This window comes from Leucopleurus acutus (genome assembly GCF_964270905.1).
Source record: "Leucopleurus acutus genome assembly, chromosome: 4".
Taxonomy (NCBI): Eukaryota; Metazoa; Chordata; class Mammalia; order Artiodactyla; family Delphinidae; genus Leucopleurus; species Leucopleurus acutus.
The window spans coordinates 42,395,046-42,418,377 of record NC_139146.1 but is presented as its reverse complement, the minus strand read 5'-3'; the positions used below and the strand labels follow the sequence as shown (position 1 = coordinate 42,418,377).

The 23,332-nt window shown below is 34.4% G+C and overlaps 1 protein-coding gene across 7 annotated transcripts in view; it reads right to left on the bottom strand.

Annotated features, from left to right (window-relative positions):
- Positions 1–23,332, bottom strand: part of CPEB2 (cytoplasmic polyadenylation element binding protein 2) — a 64,165-nt gene that overhangs the window by 30,377 nt on the left and 10,456 nt on the right. For all 7 annotated transcript variants that reach the window (XM_082838536.1, XM_082838538.1, XM_082838540.1 and 4 more), the window contains 2 exons: positions 19,293–19,383; positions 2,306–2,356 (listed from right to left, as the gene is read on the bottom strand). In XM_082838536.1, coding sequence (XP_082694662.1) covers positions 2,306–2,356; positions 19,293–19,383 — 142 coding nt within the window. The remainder of the gene's footprint in view (positions 1–2,305; positions 2,357–19,292; positions 19,384–23,332) is intronic.

The following is a 23,332-nucleotide window of genomic DNA, read 5'->3' as shown; positions in this document are numbered from 1 at the left end:
ATACCCAATTTTCCACTCTTGCTTTCCCTCTTAACCAATGATCCCAAGTGAGTGTCTTTTTTTTCTCTTTGGATCAAATTGTTTCTACTGGCCGAAACACTTTGATGTTCTAGTTTCATTATAATTTTATTCCCCTAGTCCCTTGCCAGAAGAAGTTCAGAATTTCCAGGATGGCTTACTGTACTGAGTATGTACTATAGCCCTAAAATGGCATTCTGTGAAAAATGCTCACATAATGAAAAAACAGATTTGTCCACAGATGCAACTCTTGCCTGCCTTAATTTTATATTCTCCAAACAGATCCAATTTCTTCATCTATTCACAGGACATGATTTTTACTCTTTCAAAGTCATTTTGAAAATATGACTTTGAAAATATATATTTAATAAAATATGCTTTTATCTACTATGTTATAAAACACTTTCAACCTAACATCTAGATTATTTATAAAGGCTTTAGACAACTGATAAAGTCAATTCGTTTAACAATTAGTGCAACCAAAAAGTATAAGCTGTAAAAATAGTGTGGCTACTAAGCTCTGCTCACACAGAACCAACACATTCTACTATGATTACGATATACTTCTGAATCATCCTAGTTTAACTATGTATTCAGCAGTCTAAGAACATCTGTGAATGATCTAACAAATTATCTCATACAGTACTTTCCTTCAGATGGATTTTAACAGAATACGTGAAACATATGCAAATTCAAATTTTTCAAGTAAATTGCTTTTTTTAGAAGTTAAAATAGAAATGTGAATGATCTTTATTTACCACATAGACTGTTCCAAAAGAAAAGACTTTAAGGAACTCAGGATCAATATATTAAAAATTTATCGTTACCTAAAGCTATCATTATTTTATAAATCAAGCCCTGAGAGTAATAAAGATTATGATCTATTTTGTGTTTTGTGAACTCAATTTCAACAGTCTAATTTTTAGTCACAGATTTAGAGTTCAGAGACCAGCTACTTAAATGATATGTTTTTTTAATTCCATGGTAGAAAAAAGAAGTCCTGGAATGTAATTTCTAGTGCCTTTCTGGTCAAAGTCTATGGAAACACCAAAATTCCCTAACTTCATAAATGTGGACTACTAGACCGCTGTAAGGTCTAGCCTGAACATGGCCTCAGCCTAGAGTGCAGTCTGGCCCCATTGTTAATACCTTGACAATTCTACCTCTAACCATCTTTGAAGATCCTTACTAATAGTTAATCCAGTGCTTAGACTAGGCTGGCATGTGGTGGGTGACTCAATACAGAAGGGTCAAATGTTGAATGAATCAATTTAGCACCTCACTTAACACTTTGCGTCTTCAATTTTTCTCTCATTCCAAAATCCTATCTACCCTGACAATCTCCTAGGTAGCCTAGACTTTATTCCTATCTTTTCATCTTTTCTTAATATTAGTTTTTACTTAACACTAGAGTTCACATGGTCTAGCTTTACACTGGCTGTTTTTTCAGGCTTTGTTTTTCAATTTCATTGCCATGTTTTTTCAACAAAGCTTTAGCTGAAAAAGAAGTGCCAAGCCATTCTAGTAATTAATTATGTATTTTAAAGGAAGTCCTATGCTATCTTTACCATTCCTTCTTCATCCTACTTCCCTCTCCTCAGACCCGCCCTCTGATTTAAAAATACCTTTGTGAAGGATATTTTAATCCTGCATGTCTACTCCCACAGTCATGGATGTGCTAGGTACCGTGACTCTGAATGCAATGTTTGCCCCACAGAAAGAAAACAACTTTAATGAAAGTTTATTCTTTTCCACCAGAATAAAATTCACTGTGTAAACTTTCTAGCTAGAATACATTAAGTTGGTGTGACTCCCATAATTATAGAATCACCAGTATATTCCTTAGGTGAACATAAACACAAGTACTATAATAAGTAACAAGCTCTATGCACTTTGCAAATATTATCTCATTTAATTTTCATAATGAACCTTTAGACCGTTACTTCCATTTCACAGATGGGAGACTAAGGCTCACGGAAGTTACTTGACCAAGTTAATACAATAAACTGGAAAGCCGATATTCAAACTCAGGACTATCTCCAAAGCCATGATCATTGAATTAAATCATACTGTCACAAATACACTTTAATGACTGCTTTGCCAGTGAGAATACACTCAAACTCCTAATTCTGCTTTCTGTACAGGAAGAGTTGTAGCTTTATTTTTATACTGAATACTTATAAAATGATTAACTTGTGTATATGGGGAAGGTTTAGAGAAACATGTATTCATTCATCTTTTTTTATATAAATCAATTGGAAACATAAAATGTTGTTATAAAACTTACCATTTAACATCAACAGATTGTCAGTTCCTGGATGTGGATAGCTCAATCGACCTTTAAAAAGACAGGAAAGGGAAGTTTGAAGATTATGGAACTGTTTGAAAAGCAAAAAAATGGAAGGGGAGTAAGGAGGAGAAATTTATTGAGCACAGTACAGTTCTTAAGGAATAAAAAATTAATGTTTAGCTCAAATTGTATTAACTAAAACTGTCTTTGAAAATTGAAAACAAAAAGAAACAGTTAACTTTAGTTCTAGAATATAAGAGCACAATGTGATTTGGGAGCAATGCTTATAGAATAAAGCCTATTTGGTTTTTTTTTAATGTGAAAATGATGTAGGTATCCTAGTCTTTTAAACTTAAGATAGGATGTGAAATTTAAAAAAATTTTTTCAAATCTGTAATTTCTGCTAAAGATCTCTTTTCCCAAAAATGATATTTGAAGGAAAGAAACTTACATTCTTAAATAAAAAAACAAAATATCATAATAAAAAATAAGCCCCCCCAAACTTATCACAACTTGCTATTGAATTCAATATGATTTTATCAGTTTCATTTAAAAAAAGAAGTTTAATAAAAACATCTTAGGGCTTCCCTGGTGGCGCAGTGGTTGAGAGTCCGCCTGCCGATGCAGGGGACACGGGTTCGTGCCCCGTTCCAGGAAGATCCCACATGCCACGGAGCGGCTGGGCCCGTGAGCCATGGCCGCTGAGCCTGCGCGTCCGGAGCCTGTGCTCCGCAACGGAAGAGGCCACTACAGTGAGAGGCCCACGTACCGCAAAACAAAAAAAAAAACATCTTAAATGCTTTATTACAAATGATATTGGAAATTTAACTTGTTCAAAGTTTATAAATGTCATAAAAATATAAAAAATGAAAATATTAAAGCTGAAGAGCATAGTACTTCTTTTGAGTCATCCTTCATTAGAAGTTTTGCATTTATTAAAATGAGGAAGGGACAGTAGCACTACATACTGCTGTGGAAGAGAAAAAAGGTATGCATGAACAAACTGTGGTTTATCCAGCAGTTTTACATCATAACACTTATTTGATTAAATGCCAATTGTGAGAATGATTATTGTTTGTAGTCCATTAAAATACAGGATTTTCCTCTAATGCCTGAATCTCTGATAGTCTATTAGAAAGGTACATTAAAATCCACTTAGAAAACTTCTAAAAATTAAATATCTGTGAGATTGCATTTCAGCAACGTTTACCACAGCCCTTTAAAAAGACAATATGATAGTGTGTAATGCACTGACACCAGAAGGGGGGGACCAATAAATATCTGAATGGATTTGACATGATTAGTAAGGAGTAGAGATTAACTGCATCTACCCTTACCACTTCAGCAAGTACTTTATACGCTAAGCGTCCTTTCCAAAATATCCCATGCAAAACAGATATTTTCTATTGGCTTTTAATTATGAAGCTAAAGAATTTGATTATCTCCAGTACAAGAGCCAAGTGGCAAAGATAAGCTAATTTTGACATTCAAATAGATAGCTATGTATGTGTCTATATATATATATATATACACACACACATACACTTATGCATACACACACACTTCATCTGAGCTCTAATTTAACTACACATTTTGTTTTCAGACTCAACATAGTTAAAGTAAATGTTTCTGTCCTTCAAAGGACAATTTACCACCTCTCATTTACTCCTAAGTTTCATGCAGCATGATATTAGTTAACTAAATGACCTCTTAAATAAAGCTGTCATACTCTAAAAAAGCTTATTGTTGTGATACTTTAGTATGGAGTAAGAAATAGAAGAGTATGCACAAAAGGCACAAGACAGAAAGAATTAGGAAGCAGAGCTTTCTTAAACTGGATTTCAACAGCATGTACTTTGTCTGAAGGATCACAGTTTATTTTGGAAATATGCTATTTCTAAACATCTTGTTGCAGCTGACCAAATTTACAGAACAACTTAAAGTCATGAAAAAAATCACTGTTATTTCTTACTTGAGATTGAAAATCAAAATCCCTACAAAAGTGGCAACCTGTATTGCTCTGATCAGTGTAACAAGTTCATTAAGTCTTGTATACTGATAGTGCAGGATGCTGAGGATACACATATGAGTGAGATACAGTCTCTGCTTATGATGTGGTAGGAGAGACAGACACAAATATGCAATTTCAATAAACTTTGCCAAGTGTGAAGAGTTATGTACAGTATGCTATATAAAAAAACACAAAGGAGTACTTAACCAAGCCCAGGGATTCAAGTAAGACTTCCAAGAAAAGTAAATTAAGCAAAGCCTTAAGACTAGTTCCACTTCAAAATACACTCAACTTTCAATTGCCACATAATTATCTTCTAAAAGGTTCACTGTTCACTTTATTTGTCCCAAGACACAGGTAACAAGATATTTTCATTACTAATAGTTTTTTGACTTCTGGTCTCTAAATGGACTTAAAAGGCACACCTTATGTGGAAAGTTCAAAAGACAGATATCTATTTGCAAATGGATATACATCTGTAAATACGTTCTAAAATACAATTCTCCAAAGAAGAAAATCTCTCAATATAACTAATGAAATATTCAAAAATGAAATAAGCAAATTTAGACTGTTTTAAAATTACGCAATTACTTTTCCTCTACTGCAGTGAAATACTAATACATCTTTACAAGTCAACTTTCACAGCTGTATTTTACATGGGATAGTATTAAAATTACTTTAATTAAGAACCTACCAATTGGTAGTAATAACTAACACTGGAGGGCTTATGATGTGCCAGGAGCTTTTCTAAGTTCTTTACAACCAATTATGTAACCCTCATAATAATCCTGTGAGTTAGGTACTATTATCTTCCCACTTGAAGGTAAACTTTGCCATAAGAGGTTAAATAGCTTGCCCAAGGTTACCCCACAGGCAGGTGGCACTGGCAGAATTCGAATCAGGCAGATTAGCTCCATACTTGGTCACTATCTTATAATGACTTCCTAGCTAATAAAATAACCTGGAGAAAAGTATGCATGGTTGGTTGTAGGGTAAATTCATCCATTAAAAATATTCACATAATAATTATGTAGCATAATAGCTAACTTATACTTTAATATAGAAAAGAAAAACAGAAAAAAGCCACATTGCTATAAAACCAATTTCTCTCTATTATCTAAGGGCCTGTGGCACAGACTGGTAGTTGTAGACTAACACCTGTTTCTGTCGATACTAGGACACCCAAATGGACAGACACAGGGCTGCCCAGAGTAAAAAAGTAAATTTCCCAGCCTTTCTTGTAGTTAAGTATGCCCATGTGTCTAAGATGTGGCCAACAGGATGTAAAACAAAATTGGTAAGTGAAGTTTCTGGAAGGTATCCTTAAAAGGGAACATCTTCCCCCTTTCTTTTACCTTTTCTCCTGCTTGTCGGAATGCAGAAGCAACGGCTCAACTGAATCAGCCATCTTAGATCATGAGGCAGAAGCTGGGTGTGAAGGATAGCAGAACAACAAGACAGAAGGACCCTAGATCCATGAAAATCACAGTACTGCTTCTAGGAGTGTTATGTTTATGTAAAAGAGAAAAACTTCTATGTTGTTTAAGCTGCTTATGAGTTTTCTGTCATACCAGAAGAAACTAACCTTACAAATAAAGTCCTCTAGTAATGAGTTTGGGCAAATTGAATTTTAGGTAACTGGGTTATTATTTATTATTGTGAAAATATGATAAAGTATAATAATTTAATGGTGGTTTTAACATATCTATAAGTAATCGGTATATACTACCTCTTGGTACTTTTTCTTTTATATTAAAATATTATGAAATTTAAAATAAACAATTTTGAAAAATATATATTTATTCTTAGGTGTCAGTGAATAACTAGAGGACCTACAGTCTCAAAAATTGTCTTATTAGTCTATTATGATTTTAATATACATAATACATATATAAAAAAACAATTCATGTTAGCCATTTCAGATGCATATTAGAGCATTAAAAAACACTGAGAAATATGACAACTGCATACAACTTACCAATTATAAAGACAAATTACCAGTTACTAAAATTTTAACAAAGCAGTATTTAAAGACCTTCATTCAATAAGTTAAACCAATATTAGACTATTCACATATATACATTTATTGATATATATCAACATATGAGTTCTTTCTCTAAACTACTTACTACCAATAAAAAGAACTTACCAAATAGTGATAAAATTATAACATTTCTTATTTCACTTTTTCCTTGGATGTTTTAAACATTCTTTTAAGTTACAGAAATATGAATTGGAAAGGATAAAATGAAGCAATCACTTCCTCAACATCTCTTAATGTTTGTGTATTCTCAAATTTAAAGCCTCTAGTTAACAAGAAGATGTCCATTTGATGAAGTATCATCTTATTTCCTTTCCCAGATACCATACCCTCTTGGTTTTCCTCTATCAGCAGCCACTCCTGAAGTCTGCTTTGCTATGTCCTCTTCCTCTTTTCAACCTTTAAATGCTAAAGCCATTGGACTTGACTCCTTGGACTTCCCTTTCTACACTGCCTCTCTATGTGATATTATCTACTACCAAAACTTCATATGTCATCTCCAAGCAGATGACTGCAACTGCAACTCTCTACCTCAACTCCGTATTTCCGCAGATCAGTATATAGCACTTTTTTCCATTAGTTTGCTCATCCCAAAACCTTGGGTTACCTTTTCTCCTCACTCTGTCTAATCTGTGTATAAATCTGTCAACTGTTCTATTATCAACATACAGATCAACCTGATTGCTCTTCACCAGCTCCTTCACTGTCTCCGTGGCCCAAGCCATCCCCATCTCTTCAGACTGCCAGAATAACCTGTCTAGTCTCCATTCAGCAGTCTGTGTGATCCTTTTAAAACCTAAGTCAGCTCATGTTGTTTTATTGCTTAAAACCCTCCCACACTTAGAATAATTATCTGGCCCCTCATGCTCTACCATTCTAACCACATTGGCTTCTGCTATTACGTAAACATACTAGGCATATTCCCATTTCAGGATCCGTATTATTTCCTCTCCTTTCTGTTTGAAATGCACTTGCCTAGATATGACAAAAGCTTGCACCTCTCACTTCACAGACCATCCTGTCTAAAACAGCAGCTTCTTTCTTTCTCTATTCCCTTGACACTATATTTCCTCCTTCATAGCACTGATTCCTGTTGTCTGTATCCTTCATTCAAACAGATGCATAAGGGCAGGACTTTGTCTTTTTTTGTCTTTTTTATTCCCTACTCTAGCATCTAAAACAGAGCTTAGTACATAAGATACTCAAATATTTATTAAATGGATGAATGAAATAGCTCATTCTGTGATGTGAAACATAAGCTCAATCTAAAGCACAGTACCTAAACATATGTTTGTATGTGGGGGCATGGAAAGGACATTGTCTCAGTGAATGGAAAAATCAAAGAACAAGCTTTTATCAGTTCATTTCTAAACCCTTAAATATGGGAAGGGGAGGGAAAAAGACAAGTCTTGCTTTTTGCTCTTTGCCAAGATTAATTTTTCCCTTCTCCACGACTGTTTTCTTTTTCTTAATGAATACATCCAAAAAATGATCTCCAAAGCCCCAATATTCACAGTTAATGATGCCTCATTATTGATGAGAAAATTGCTGAAGAACAATGCCACACATTCTGCCAACTCCTTTTAATAGGAAAAAAAAACATTTAAATCACATATTAGAATCATAAAGAGTTTGAGTTAGAACATTAAACCAACTAGTAAGAGAGGCAGTATGGTGTGGTGGTTAAATGCACAAACTCAAGAGCTATTAAATTCTACCACTTACTAGCACTGAAGCTTAGACAATTATTGTTAGTAAGCCACCACAGTCATCCAACTGTAAATTAAGGGTAAATATCTACCCTTAGTTGTGAGAATTAAAGTTAATACATACATGTAGAGTCCTCAGAACAGTGCTTGGCATATAACAAGTGCTCAATAAATGATATGTTATATACTGTATACATATATTAAACACACACACATACACACACCCTCAAATGAAAAATTCTAATATGAAAAATTCCTTTTTATATGCTTTAAATAAAGCATTGCTCCCACTGGTTTGGTACACTCTTCTCATATTTTTTTCATTATCTACATTTCACCTTTACTTTGAAATCTAATTAGAAAAAAAAAATGGTTCATAGGAAGCCTGGTAAAAGCCACTCAGAATGTGGTCATTACCAACCTTGAATAACTCCAATCTCTGCTCAGATCCTACGGGTAGGACAGTCATTCCTGACCTCACTCCCAAATCTCAATGCATGCCTCATAAAAGCCTACGAATAAGATCATACAAATGTAGAAAATACCCTTAGATCCAGATCCCAAGAAAGCAACAGAATCATTCCTTAACTACCTCTAATAAAAGCCATCAATCTACTTTAGTTTCCAGGAAAATTAATCAAGTTAACTAACTCTTAATTCAGGATCTCATCGTAATTTTTTCACCTAATAATTATTTATAACTTTTTAAACTTTTATCCAATTAATACCAGAAAATATATTAAGAAACATCAAGGAACACAGAATATCAAAAAGTTTATTTCAAGTAAAGTAGAACCACAAAGAAAGACAAAAAAACACAAAAGGCTAAACCAAAGTCATTAATCATCTGGTAAGATAATGTATTATCGTAAAATTACTTCAATAAAACTGGTACTAACTGATATATGTAATTAATGTTAAAATCAAGTTGCACTAATGGTCACAAAACTTTAAACTGTAAAAGGGTTTACTAACAAAAATAATATTAAGAATAACAAATGGGCAATCAAACATCATCAGTGGCAGTATAAACTGGCATAAAACTTAAAAATAAGTTGCAATATACATCTAGAGCCTCAAAAACAAATGTATTAAGTTTATTCTATGTATATAAACTCAGAAAGAGCTCACTGAGTTTTATTTAAAAATTGAAATACCTAAATGTCCAACTATAGGGGAATGGTTATACAAACTATTTTACATGTGTGTAAATAATTTTAAAAGTTCTCAACAAATAATGATAAAAAATCATTGTGGAAAAATGTTTAATCATTCAGCCAATAATTTATTGAGCCCCTTCTATTTGCTTGACTCTAAAACAGATGCTGATTAAAAATAAAGCAAAAACAGAAGTGGTCATTGCTCCCATGACACACTATCATGTGAAAAGTTCTATACACTGAAAAAAAAAAAAAAAACTGACTGAATCAAAAATAAATGAGAAAGGTGCTCAAATTAAAAACAAATATAGTTCCTTAACAATCTTTACCAAAGTAACCTACTATTGACTATAGTGTTAGGGAGGCTTCACTAAGGAGTAAGTGGACTAGGGGTTACAGAGACTTCCAGCTGAACATGGAGGACTGAACACATGTGCTCATCTCTGCTGCTTTCTGAAACCACTAAAATAACAGCACATTAGAACAAAGGGAATGGGAAGAGATCACAGAAGAATCATATCAACATTTTCAAAAGCTGTGAACATGAATGGGTGAGTGGTAGCTGACTTTGGAGACCAGAAATCATTGAAAGCACTGAAAGCAAAACTGGTGGAAGATTATCAACAAACAAGCCATTTACTATAGCAGAAACCTGGAAAGGTTCAGAAATAAGAAGCTCTGGTTATCACTGAGAGTAAATATGAGTAGAACTGAAAACAGGAAGGCTGATGATTGCTTGTCAGTTTCTGCATGAACCAGAGAGACACGCAGCTCCTTCTTTGGCTCTTCTAAGAAGGCTAGTAGTAGACAGGCATACAGCTCCCAGGCAGAAGAATGGAAGACATACATCCAGATTCATTCCACAGACCAAAAGAAAAGATGTGAATACAAACATTGTGATAGTTCCATGATTGGCTTACAGTAATGCTCGCTAGATTATAAGCCGTAATTACATACACAGTTTCCAATCACCATTTTTGTCTTATCTTTAAAAATGAATGGACAACCCTCAGAATGGGAGAAAATATTTGCAAATGAAGCAACTGACAGAGGATTAATCTCTAAAATTTATAAGCAGCTCATGCAGCTCAATAACAAAAAAACAAACAACCCAATCCAAAAATGGGCAGAAGACCTAAACAGACATTTCTCCAAAGAAGATATACAGATTGCCAACAAACACATGAAAGAATGCTCAACATCATTAATCATTAGAGAAATGCAAATCAAAACTACAATGAGATATCATCTCACACCAGTCAGAATGGCCATCATCAAAAAATCTAGAAACGATAAATGCTGGAGAGGGTGTGGAGAAAAGGGAACCCTCTTGCACTGCTGGTGGGAATGTAAATTGATACAACCACTGTGGAGAACAGTATGGAGGTTCCTTTAAAAATTACAAATAGAACTACCATATGACCCAGCAATCCCACTACTGGACATATACCCTGAGAAAACCAAAATTCAAAAAGAGTCATGTACCAAAATGTTCATTGCAGCTCTATTTACAATAGCCCGGAGATGGAAACAACCTAAGTGTCCATCATCGGATGAATGGATAAAGATGTGGCACATATATACAATGGAATACTACTCAGCCATAAAAAGAAACGAAATTGAGCTATTTGTAATGAGGTGGATAGACCTAGAGTCTGTCATACAGAGTGAAGTAAGTCAGAAAGAGAAAGACAAATACCGTATGCTAACACATATATATGGAATTTAAGAAAAAAAATGTCATGAAGAACCTAGGGGTAAGACAGGAATAAAGACATAGACCTACTAGAGAATGGAATTGAGGATACGGGGAGGGGGAAGGGTAAGCTGTGACAAAGCGAGAGAGAGGCATGGACATATATACACTACCAAACGTAAGGTAGATAGCTAGTGGGAAGCAGCCACATAGCACAGGGAGATCAGCTAGGTGCTTTGTGACCACATAGAGGGGTGGGATAGGGAGGGTGGGAGGGAGGGAGATGCAAGTGGGAAGAGATATGGGAACATATGTATATGTATAACTGATTCACTTTGTTATAAAGCAGAAACTAACACACCATTGTAAAGTAATTATACTCCAATAAAGATGTAAAAAAAAAAAAAATGAATGGCCAGCAAAGGATCATAAGATATTTGACGACAGCCTCCAGCATGAGAAAACAAACAAATAGAAAAGAGGAACTTAAAAGAAGCATAGACAATCCAAGGAAATGGAAAAATAATCTTCAAAACTATAATACAGTGTTTAAAGATAAATACTCCAGAGAAATAAGATCAAAGAATAAAACTAGGAACGTTTTCAGAATTTTTTAAAGAAGGTCTTAAAAGTTGTTCAGAGAAAAATTTTAAAATAAAAAAATCATTAGAAGGGTTGAAAATAAGAGATGAGGAAACCTTTCCAAAAGCAAAACAACAGATAAAGCAATGGAAATTAGAAAAGCAAATGATGCGTATAGGAGACTTAATATTTCAAGAACAGGAATTTCAGAAAGAGGTAACATAAAAAACAGAAGGGAAGAAATTATCAAAGAAATATAGTAAATTTCCAAGAACTGAAGGAAATTAATCTCTTAAATAGGATGGCTCAATGAATGTGCAGTGCAATAAATAAAACAATGAAATGGAAGGAAGGAAGGAAAGATGGAAGAAAGGAAAGAAGACAAGGGAAGAAGACAGGTGGGTAAACCCTTCCCCACCACCATACATTGGAAGACCTGCATTCATTATTACAAAATTTCAGAACCACAGGCATGAAAATATTCTAAAAGCTTCCAGTAAAAAAAGCAAAAATTTAAAAACAGAAAATAAGACAATCAATCAATCATACAAATGAACAGGTTTTATAATGGTATTGTATTTACAGTAGCCCTGGAAGTAATGAAGCATTGCTTTCAATATTCTAAATTACTAATATATAATTCCACACCAGCCTATCATCTTATGTAGGTAGAATAAACATGTTTTCGTACATACAAGTCTCAAAATTTATATCCCGTCTGAAGGAAGGTTCTGTAAGACAGGACCAATAAAACAAAGGCATAAACCATTAAGAAAGCACATGGAGATCAGGACATGAATTCCCAAGGAAAAAGGAATTCCTGGGATTAGGGAAGTCCCAAAATGACAGTTACGGTGGGCTACAAGTATACCTACAACAGCAGGAAAAAAAAAAGATCAATCTAAATGACTATTTGATGTTTTTACATGTATTGAGAGAAGCTTCAGTGTTCTATAAATATATTTTGGGATGAATTAGTGACTAGTACTTAGAAAACTAACCAAACAAACCAAAAGAGACGATTAATTCCAGGAAAAAGAAAGTTATATGAAAAAGAAAATGTTATAGTACAAAACATATGAAGTGCACCTATGAATAATATCTGTATTATCATAGTAAATATACCCTCTAATTTAAACAAAAGTGGTCCTAAAATAATTTTGAGAGGACAGAGCAGGGAGAATGTTGGGGTATGGGTAAGTTAAAGTAGATAGTCAAAAGATAATACCTAAAATGTAGGAAATATAAAGCATACACTACTTAATATTTACAAATAATTACATGAAGAATTGGTAAAACAAAGTTGAAAGTGGCTACATCTAGGAAACAGGAATCAGAAGTAAACAGAGAAGAATGAGGGAAAAGACTTCTATTTTTAGCTCTGTAAGTCTTATGGCACTATTTCACTTTTTAATTTATGTACATATATTTTTCTTAACTAAGTTTTTAAAAGCTAACCCGGTTGGAGGGAAGGTAAACATTGGAATATCTCAAATATCTTATGCTTATATATTTAAAAAGAAAAGACTAGAAAAATTTTACACCAAAAATATCGAACATGGTTATTTTAGCTTGTGGAACTATTGATGATTTCAAAACTTTTGTTTTCCGAGTTTTTCCAAATTTCTTTTAATGAATACATACTACTTTTTGTAATAAGAAAAAACATTTTCAAAAGGATAAAGTCCTATACTCTGGAGGAAAAACCTTCATTAGAGATTCTCAGATCCTTTTCAAATACCATAAGCAGCTAAAATTCATAGGCCTAGTTATCCCATATACTTGCTTTTATCACTGCAAGTTCTATATAGAAAGTATTCTTTTTGTTTTTATTTTCAATTTAAAAATAAGAGTTACAAGCCCATGTTTAAAGTTCTAAGAAATATGCTTTGTGTGAATATCAAGCTTTTAATGAACACATATATTCCCTGAATAAATGTGATTTTTAAGAAAATTCATTGTCATTTCTGTGTGATGGGTTTAAGTTTTTAAAAAAGGAACTGCAGTCTGATGTAACTCAGATCATTCAGTTGAATATTCAAAGATGCTTGGAAGAAATAACAACTATACTCTAAATTTAATAATATTTTTGCTAATTAAGACACATATCTAAAAAGAAATAAAAATTTAAAATCTCTATCCATGATACCATATTTCAAATAAGTCTTCTAAAACAAGAACTTTTACAGCCACACTTTCAAAATTTCTTTTTCAATCTGCAGGCATTACGACAGAAGGTAAACTCTTGTAAATCGTACTTTCCTTAAGATGAACTAAATTCTGAGTAGTTGGGGGTAAAGGTATCAGGTATGTCACAACAGTGATATCTCTTAAAGTCAGAATACATATAATAAAATGTATATGGCTTCTATATAAATATAATTTATTCCAAAGATAATGATTTTTTTCTCTTTATCAAAGGCCAGTGATCTACAGGAAAAAGAAAAAAAATCAATGAAGTAAAGGGAAAAGAATATGTAAATTCTACTTACTCCTTTTTAAAACAAAAGGAAACATTTTATTGAAAAATTTAAAGCATACATAGCAATTCATCCTTAATTATCTTTTTTTGAAGACATTCTAATGAAATGATTTTTGTCGTATACTTTTTTTGGCACTTGTGAAAATTTTGACTCAGGAACCACAAGTGGCTGAAGAAAAGCAAAACTGGTTCTGAGAAATGCATGCCTCTCTCTGTCAGAGTGAATAAGCTAGGGCAGTTTAAGAGGAGCCATGTAACTACTTTGGCATGGATATTATTGGTATCAGTTTTATTTTTCACTCTGCTGTATTTTAATAAATTCCACTAAAATTTTAAAAATTCTTCATAGATCTCCTTGATCTTGTTCTCCTATACGAGAGTTTCTCAAAGTGTACTCTCGTTACATAGTCTGCAATGCACAATCTCTAGGAGCAGGGCCCTGAAATCTGCCCGTTAAACATGTTCTCCAAGTTTGAGAACCTCTGTCCAGCTTAGAAGTTCTTAAGTTCAAAATGTAAGTTCTCACACCAGACTTTTAGAAATTTATACAAGTTATTTTGTGACTCTGTATTTCAATTTTATACTAAGGCAGGCGAAGAGAATCAGAGGGAAAAGAGAAGTGTCTTCTTCGAAGAAATGCAGCAAGAATTTACTTGGTACTACCAGGACCACTTAGCACCTTATAGAAGTCATTCCTTATTTTCTCAGGGGTTATTTTCCTTAAAATAAGCAGAGAGTTTTACTTCAGGAGTCTTAGAATAGGAGTTTAGCAGTCAAGTAATAAAAATGATGCTAGATATATAAAAACACATAATAAATAAAAACATTTTAAAGGCACCCACTTCTAAAATATGTTGGTATTGTAAAATCACGCTCTAAATCCTTTTTCCTGAATTCCCCTGAATTGTTCAGGGAACATTAGTAAAGGCATTGTGTCTTGCTGAGACAGATCCTCCTAAGATTGTTATATAAGCTACATTTCTTCCTACTGTTTTCAAATGATCTTTTATGCGCTTAAATTAAATATTTTTGTTCTCCCTTATGCTTTGGAGGAGGGGGTAAGCAATTTTTGGTAAAAATGCTTACACAGTAAGACCTTTTTTGTAAATTGCTGAGGGCAGAGAGGGAAGAGAGATTAACAATAATCGCTGTCTTGTTCTTTTGTTTAAAGGGGAATGCACTGACCCACACATACATAAAAAGATCACAGATTATTTAAAATAGGTATGCAAACACAAAACTGCAGAATCACAGAACTGCACTTGGCAAAGCATGATTTACTTTAACCATTAAAAGAATTCATATTTGTCCTTTCTTTGAAAAGGAAAATATTTGTCAAAAATCAAGACAGTCATCAGAAAATAGGAGGTTCATGGTGAGAAACCACTGCAGAATAAATAAAACAGATCAGTCAGTGCCACTCGTACTAAGGAAAGTATAAAACAGTGTGTTACTGTTCACAGTACAGAGGAAAAGGCAGCAGCCCCCCCCCACCCCACCCTTGGACTGGCTGAGCGGTGTTATACCCAACCAGCATCAGGAAGCCCTGAACAATCTATGCCAGGACCAGTCTGCTTTCAGTTCCTCAGTTGTGATGAGCTCTTAAATACAACCTGGTCCCTTTGTCTAGGTGATACTTTCCCCCCCAATATTTTTTCATCTTTGTGCTGCTCAGGTTTCAGGTCTCAGCTTTCTTTACTCCATAGCTACGTTAGGTACCTCCACTTATTACCTCCTTGAACACTTTATAACCTCTCTCTATACTATTTCTAACACTTGTAGCTGTATCTATACATAATCTGCATGTATTGCATGTATACATCATGTTATATTAGTATATTCTATGTATCTATGTATATTACACATATAAAGTCTCTTTTTCCCCCTTAGGCTGTACATTCCACAAGAACAGAGACCATGTCTGTTTCACATAATGCACAGCAGGGTCTTGGACACTGCATGGTACAAAAGTAGAATAAAAGGAACAAAAGTGGAATAAAATACATTCAGAGCCCCATCTTTGGTTGCCATCACTTCACATCTTTAGAGCCTCGACAAGACCCTTCCACCTGCTATGCTAGACTATAAAGACCTTAACATTAAACAGTGACCTACTGACTTGTAAAAACCATCAGGCTTGCATTCTGGGCTTAAGTGGGGGTGGGAGGGTCCTTCTGTTAGTATAATTAGTCAGTTATCAGTCATGTCAGTAACCTGCCATAGATTTTCTTTGGAATCCGGAGAGCTGCTTGATTGCTTTTCTATCAACATTAACTCTTACCTGAAGTACTTTCTCTTTTCCTTTAGAGAAGTAGAACCAAATGCAAATTTAGTTTTTGCCTTTCATCTCTGTGGAAGGCAGCTTCCATGATGGCCTCCGCTGATCCTTGCCTCCTAGTAGCCACAGCTCTTGAGTAGCAGACTACTCCCCAGCTGAGCAGGGCTGACCTATGTAGCTAGTAGGATATCATGGAAATGATGGTGTGAGACTTCCGAAGCTAAATCATAGAAGACACTGGGCATTCACCTTGAGCTTTATCATTTGCTCTGGGGGGAATCCAGCACCATGCTCTGAGGACACTCCACCAGTCCTGTGGAGAGGTCCACATGATGAACTGAGTACTCCTACCAACAGCCTGCACTAACTTGTCAGCCACATAAGTAAGCCATCTTGAAAAAGGGTTCTACAGCCTTAGTCAAGCCTTCAGATAACTGCAGCCTCACTGATATCCTGACTGCTACCTCCTGAGATCTTCACCAGAACCAATCAGCCAAAGTGCTTCTGAATTCTAACCCACAGAAACTGCATGTGACAATAAATGTTTATTGCTGCTTTAAGCTACTAAATTTGGGGGTAATTTGTTATGCAGCAATAGATAACTAATATAATCTTTCGTTACTCAAGTTCATACAGAAAATTTTCTAGAAACTTTCACCATTAACACAAAGGGAAATAAGAAATTCATTTTTATTTTTTCAAGTTTACCCCACAACTCCCTCCTCCTTGTTCATTAGATCCCATAAGGAAGACAAAGCAAATGGTTGGTTTTTTTGAAAATATTTTAGAAGGATAAAATATGATTCATTCTGTTTTTTAGAAAAAAGAAAAGAATTTCCTTATATTAAATAGAGAATAGAATTTTCTGAAAGGGATGAAAAGATAAGAGAGATGGGATAGAGGCTGAAGTGATGACCTAAAGATCAGGAATGGAAGGGAGGAGAAGCAAATTCAGGGATTGGTTTCACCTACTTGTCATAACCTTGCTTTCGCAGATTTTACTGAGGCCCAGCACAAAGAAGATGTGTAATGATCAGAGTGTGGGGAGGAAGATATACAGTATGATATCCTAGAAGGCAGGGAAATTTGTACTAGTAATAAAAGAAAAACACAAGTGGAAGCACTTGGTATCAAGATAATTTTTAAAAGGTATATGATGGCAATTTGGCAGAAGTACCAGTCTTATTTCTTAATTCTATGTGGAGAAGCATTCTCAAAATGTTTTTTTCTTTTATTTTTTTTCTCTGTTCCCTGTCATAATAAGTGTAGAACATAAAATACTCCAATTAGAAACAGAGATGATTCCTAAAGGTGGTGATAAGCATGTTTTTCCCCTTCCCACATCCAAAGATAATTTTTCTAACAAAATAATTCTGAATTAACTTGAGGTTTTTAATTACTAAATTCCTCTTAGCCTTATGCTGCTTCCATTTTCTTTTTCAAAGTCTTCTTTCTAGGTTTTCCTCCACTTTTATTATATAACAGGCTAGAAAAAAAAGAAAAACTGAGATAATTAATAGTGAGATAATGTTTTCTCTTAACATGTTCAAAGGGCTTTTTTAAGGAAGACTGGGAGAAACAACAATGAAAAAGTTTTAATTATTCACTGGTAACAGTTAATACTGACTTTATCTTGTATTAGAATTTCTAAGGGTTTTCTATCTACAGAAGGCAAGGAAATAAACAGAGGGAAATTCTTCATAATCACAAGCTGCTTGCCGGTTTCTATTCTTAAACAGTGGATCCAAGACAAATGCCACTGGAACTGTCGGGATAACAGTGAAAAAAAACAAGCCCTCAACTACAGATACTCAAAAAATTAGGCTGAATTTTAGTTAGAAGCAACCGCTCTCAAAAAAACGAAAACCAAAAATCAAAATATAACTATCATTATTAGTTTGTGAGCAGAATTAACATTATCACACATCACTGACAATCACCAATGATCCCCTGAGCTTCTCTAACAATAAAGGAAATAGACAAGAAACTCCTTCACAAGCAAAGTCCAGAATCAGAACAAAAATGTTTAGATATCTGATCAATATTGCCAACTGAGCCACAGCCATCATCTTGCTGCCAACTCTGAAGTTCTAGAGTTTTTAGGCTAACTCTTGTAAGGTAATTCTTGGCTTTACAGAATTAAAGACGGAAAGATTACAAAGTAACCCGTGGTTTTGACTCAATGAGAGATGTTGAGCCAGAACCAACCAGTTAAGCTGCTCCTGAATTCCCGACGCCCAGAAACTGTGTGAGGTAATAAACGTTTATTGTTTTAAGCTGCTAAGTTTGGGGATTGTTTATTAGGCAGCAACAGACAACTAATATCTCTCATCACAAGTTCACACCGTTTGCTAGATTTTCACCATTAATGTAAAAGGCAAGGAGGTATTTTTCATGAAGAAATATAAAATAATTACTAACATGTAATGTGCAGACAAATGAAAACAAGTATGTTAACGGAATTTCTTCAGATACAGTTAACTGTAACTGTGATGAGACTGATAGTGTAAGATTAGTGGGGCTGATTCTTTTTCCTAATCTGCTCCAACTTTTATGAATAGCTTCTCTACCTTGAAACACTTTCAAATCCCTATGATATGACAGGTGGAAGAAAAATGACAAGGGAAGCTAACCTAGAACAATTTTAGGATGGAATTACTGTAAACTGCAAATTCAAGTATTCCAAGAAAGTTATTATTATTTTTTAATATTTCTGTATTTGAAAGAATTCTAGAATAGTGACTATAACACCTTTAGATCCATTCTTCATCCTTTGGTGAACAGACGAGCATCTTTAAACAGTGGCTTTTTCTTAAACAAGTCAAGAGAGTAGGTTTACATTTCTCGCTGTATAAATTGACATAAAGCTAAATAAGGAAAAAGTATGACCTTTCATAAAAACAAGGGTTCTTATTAACAAACAGAATTTTATAGATGAGATAGGTGTTACTTAGTGCCCATTTTCATGTGAAAAATGATAAGCAGACAAAATGGTAGATAATATAAGAAAATAAAAATCACTTACCCTTAAGAGGATCATGCTCTGCTCTCATAATATCAATAAGGGAATTTTCCAGAGAGTGCATATTCAAACTGTCATACATTCTACTTCGATCCTAGAAGAGAAGAAAAAAAAGAATATAATCTACGCAATTTTTTCAGAAAGTGATGATTAAATACTATCTAAATCTTCTTACATAAAAGAGGACATCTGACTAATATAATATTCCTAGTCAGTTTGCATCCCAAGACAATACCAATAACTAAGGATCCCATGAGCTACAATATCTCTTGTACTGGAGGACAATATATTTCATACATTTACCTCCAAAATCACATATCAAAAGCAATCTTATTTCATTGGCAGTATTAATGCAATATAGTAAAATAATTTCTCTTGTTATCATTCTCAACTTATAAACACTTCTGAAATGTTATACGCACAAAAAGCATTTTTAGTTGTTATTTAACTTTTAAACTTTTCACATATATCTAGGAGTTCAGACGCTGGCACTTGAAAAATAAACATTTGAGGTGAAAGGGCTTAATTCCATAGTGCACCATACTTTAAACATCTATCAAACATCATATGTTATTTGATTTAATAGTCAGAATTTCATAATAATGAATGCATAAACATCTTAAACAATAAAAATAAAAAACATGAAATACCAATATTGGAACCAAGACTAACATCTAGAATACTTATATTTAAATCTTGCTCTCTGAAATCCTCACATATTGGCCTCTGCATTTCTAAATCTTCCCTACCCTCTACCCACCCCCGCAAAAAAGGAAGGTGGGGAGAAAAGGGTGAAAGAATTCTCATTGCAGCAAGTTTCCTATATCATCAAGTCTCAGAGCAAAGTCCTGTGTGTAGCTGGAAGTTTTCTTTGCTGTATGTTATATCCCTCAACTTGCCTACTAGAAGGAATTTGATTCTTTAATGCCCATGAATATATACTGTATTCTGCTCAATATATACTCAATATACTTGAACAAATACATATATAGGGAACCATTACAGCAAGCCCTGGCCTGTGCTCCTCAAATCACCAAGCAGTCTATTCCCAAAATATGTCAGTGCCAGCCCCCACTCATTTAGGTATGTGCGTGTATGTGTGCTTGTGCAGTGTATGTAAATGAAGGAGAGGCAGGGCAGGCCATTTTTAACTCTCAAAAAATGATTAACATAGAAAAAGGAAAGGGAAGAACTGGAAAAGTGGAAAAAACGTTTCCACAGAAATCAGAATGAGGCACTTCTTAACCTGGGTCTCTGAGCTTCAAGAAGGACCATGAAATCTGTGAGAGTATATATAATGTTCTGTACATGCATGTACACATATTTTTTTTCGGAAAAGGTTTATGGCTTTCATTAGTTTTCCAAAGGAGTCCACAATCCGGAGAAGATCCAGAACCAATCTTTTAGAAAGCTGAGGAAAAACACAAGAAGATTTCCTGAGAATATGTTGATTTTTTATTCTACTTTGATGTTTAAATCAGGGTTGGGAGCTTTTTAAAGCTAGGGGGACAGAATCACTACTGTAGACTAAACAAGTTGCTGTCAAAGTATTTGAAAGTGTGAAAAGTAACAGTGAATGGAAAGAGTGCTAGACTTGGAGGACCTTACTGGAGTTTTATCACTAATTACCTACATTAGTACCCCTTACTTATTTTTATTTAAAGACTCCTGAGATATAACACACCCATCAGTAACAGGTGTTCACTAGAACAATGATCTTGATTGGTGAGGGAGGCACAGAGAATCACTAAGCTATAACAGTGGTTCTCAAACTTGAATATGCTTCAGAAACATCTGGAAGGCTTGTTAAACACACAGGTTGCTGGGACTCATCGACAGTCTGATTCAGTAAGTTTGGAGTAGCCCCTGAGCATTTGTATTTCCAGTAAGTAACCAGGTGATACCGAGACTACTGGTCCAAAGACCATAATTTAAGAAGCACTGAGCTTCTTAACCTAAAGCTACTGAACCTTTTTAGGCTCTGTTCCATCTTCTAAAAAATAAAATAATCATGTCGAACTAGCCAATGCCTAAAGTCCACTTTAAGAATAATAGAAATAATAGAAAAGCAAAGACTCGAAGTAGTATATAATAAATAAAACCGGAATAGAGAAGAGCAAAAATGAGCAAATATGTCCACCTTTGTGTTTCTACTGTACTTGTTCATAGCTAATTTTTTGGTTTTCCTGCCTCTGCCACTACACTTCTAAGCTAATTAGGGGTAGGGACCTTCTAATTATGGAAATAGCTAGCTCTCAAATGTTTGTTGAATGAATAGTACTTTATCTTTACCATAAAAACTTTGCAAAAATGTTTAAGTTTAGCTCAGTGAGGGCAAAGACTGCATTTTTAAATGGTAATTATAAAGGACCATAAAGCCTTCTCAGAATCCTCCGTGGAATAGGTACTCAAATGTTAAGTAACTAAACTGAGACAAGTATCAGATATTAATGTGACCTTGCTATCAACTTCAATCTCCAACCACACAATGAAAGATTAAGTACTACTATATTCAAAGCTCCAAAATGTACTTAAAATAGAATTTAGGGGCTTCCCTGGTAGTGCCGTGGTTAAGAATCCGCTTGCCAATGCAGGGGACACGGGTTTGAGCCCAGGTCCGGGAAGATCCCACATGCCGTGGAGCAACTGAGCCCGTGCGCCACAACTACTGAGCCTGCACTCTAGAGCCCGCGAGCCACAACTATGAGCCTGTGCACCACAATTACTAAAGCCCATGCGCCTAGAGTCGGTGCTCCGCAACAAGAGAAGCCACGGCAATGAGAAGCCCGCGCACCACAATGAAGAGTAGCCCCTGCTCGCTGCAACTAGAGAAAGCCTGCATGCAGCAATGAAGACCCAACGCAGCCAAAAAAATAAAATAAAAAATATTAAAAAAAATAGAATTTAAAAAGTAAACTGTCAAGACAAAAATTGTTCATGTAATTGAGCAAAAAAATCTCAAAAGGTATGCTGTATCATATAGGTTCTAAGATGGAGTATATTCTAGATACTTTATATTCTATTTAACTTAAATTCTTGCAAAGAAAATGTGTTATGGTTCAGAGCTATCTTCTCAGGCTGATGTTTTCTGAACAGAATCAGATCATGCCCTGTCTTTAGTCAACCTATGAACTCAATTAATGGTGACTATTAATACCACCCAAATGATATTTCCCACACAACTTCTATTTATTTATTTTTTTTGGCCAGCCACTACTTCCATTCCAAAGAGTATGCTCTTGCTTTAGAGCACAGCAAAATTAATGTAGAATCCTACACAACTGTCAATGCCATGAACAATATTTAAGGTATGAGGAGAAAACATTTAAGCAAGCTATTCAATAAATATCAGTGACCACTATATGTCAACTCTGATAACTCTTATTCAAAAACAAGCTGCATGTATTTATATCTTTAGCTTTAATGCGTACATCCAACTGAAATAGTGAGATGCCCACTTATAAGGTCCCTTATTTTCCTTTGCATATCAAGTCTTTCATCATAAAACAAACTCCTACTTCAGCAAAGAAAACAGCAAAGCTATTTTAAAACTGTTAACTAAGTTATACTTTATTAAGCATCAGCTGCATCCCACATGATTTTTAAATCACTAAGCACAAAATAGCCTTGAGCAGGCAAAGAGCTCATGACATCTCAAAAGTCACTTTCTGGATAATGAAACCTAGAGGTTCATGTTAAAAACATACAGATAATTCCATTAAGTAAAGCGTGGGAATTAAAATACGACTTCTGAAAAAAACAAAAACAAATCTGATAAGACAAACACTCAGGCATTCTTCTGAAATAGGGATATTAGAAAAAATTGTGTTCACATAAACTGCCATTGGTTCAGAAACTAAATGGAAATCCTGAAACCATTTTAAAGTAACCATAAATGCACCAACACTGATTACCATTAAAAAAATATGGAAAATCATGCCAATGTAACTTACATTTATTACTACATGGCTATTTGAAAACAGCCAAGATATTTCATAAAAGTAAGAATCTCTATCAGGAAAAGTTTACCCAAATCTACTTTA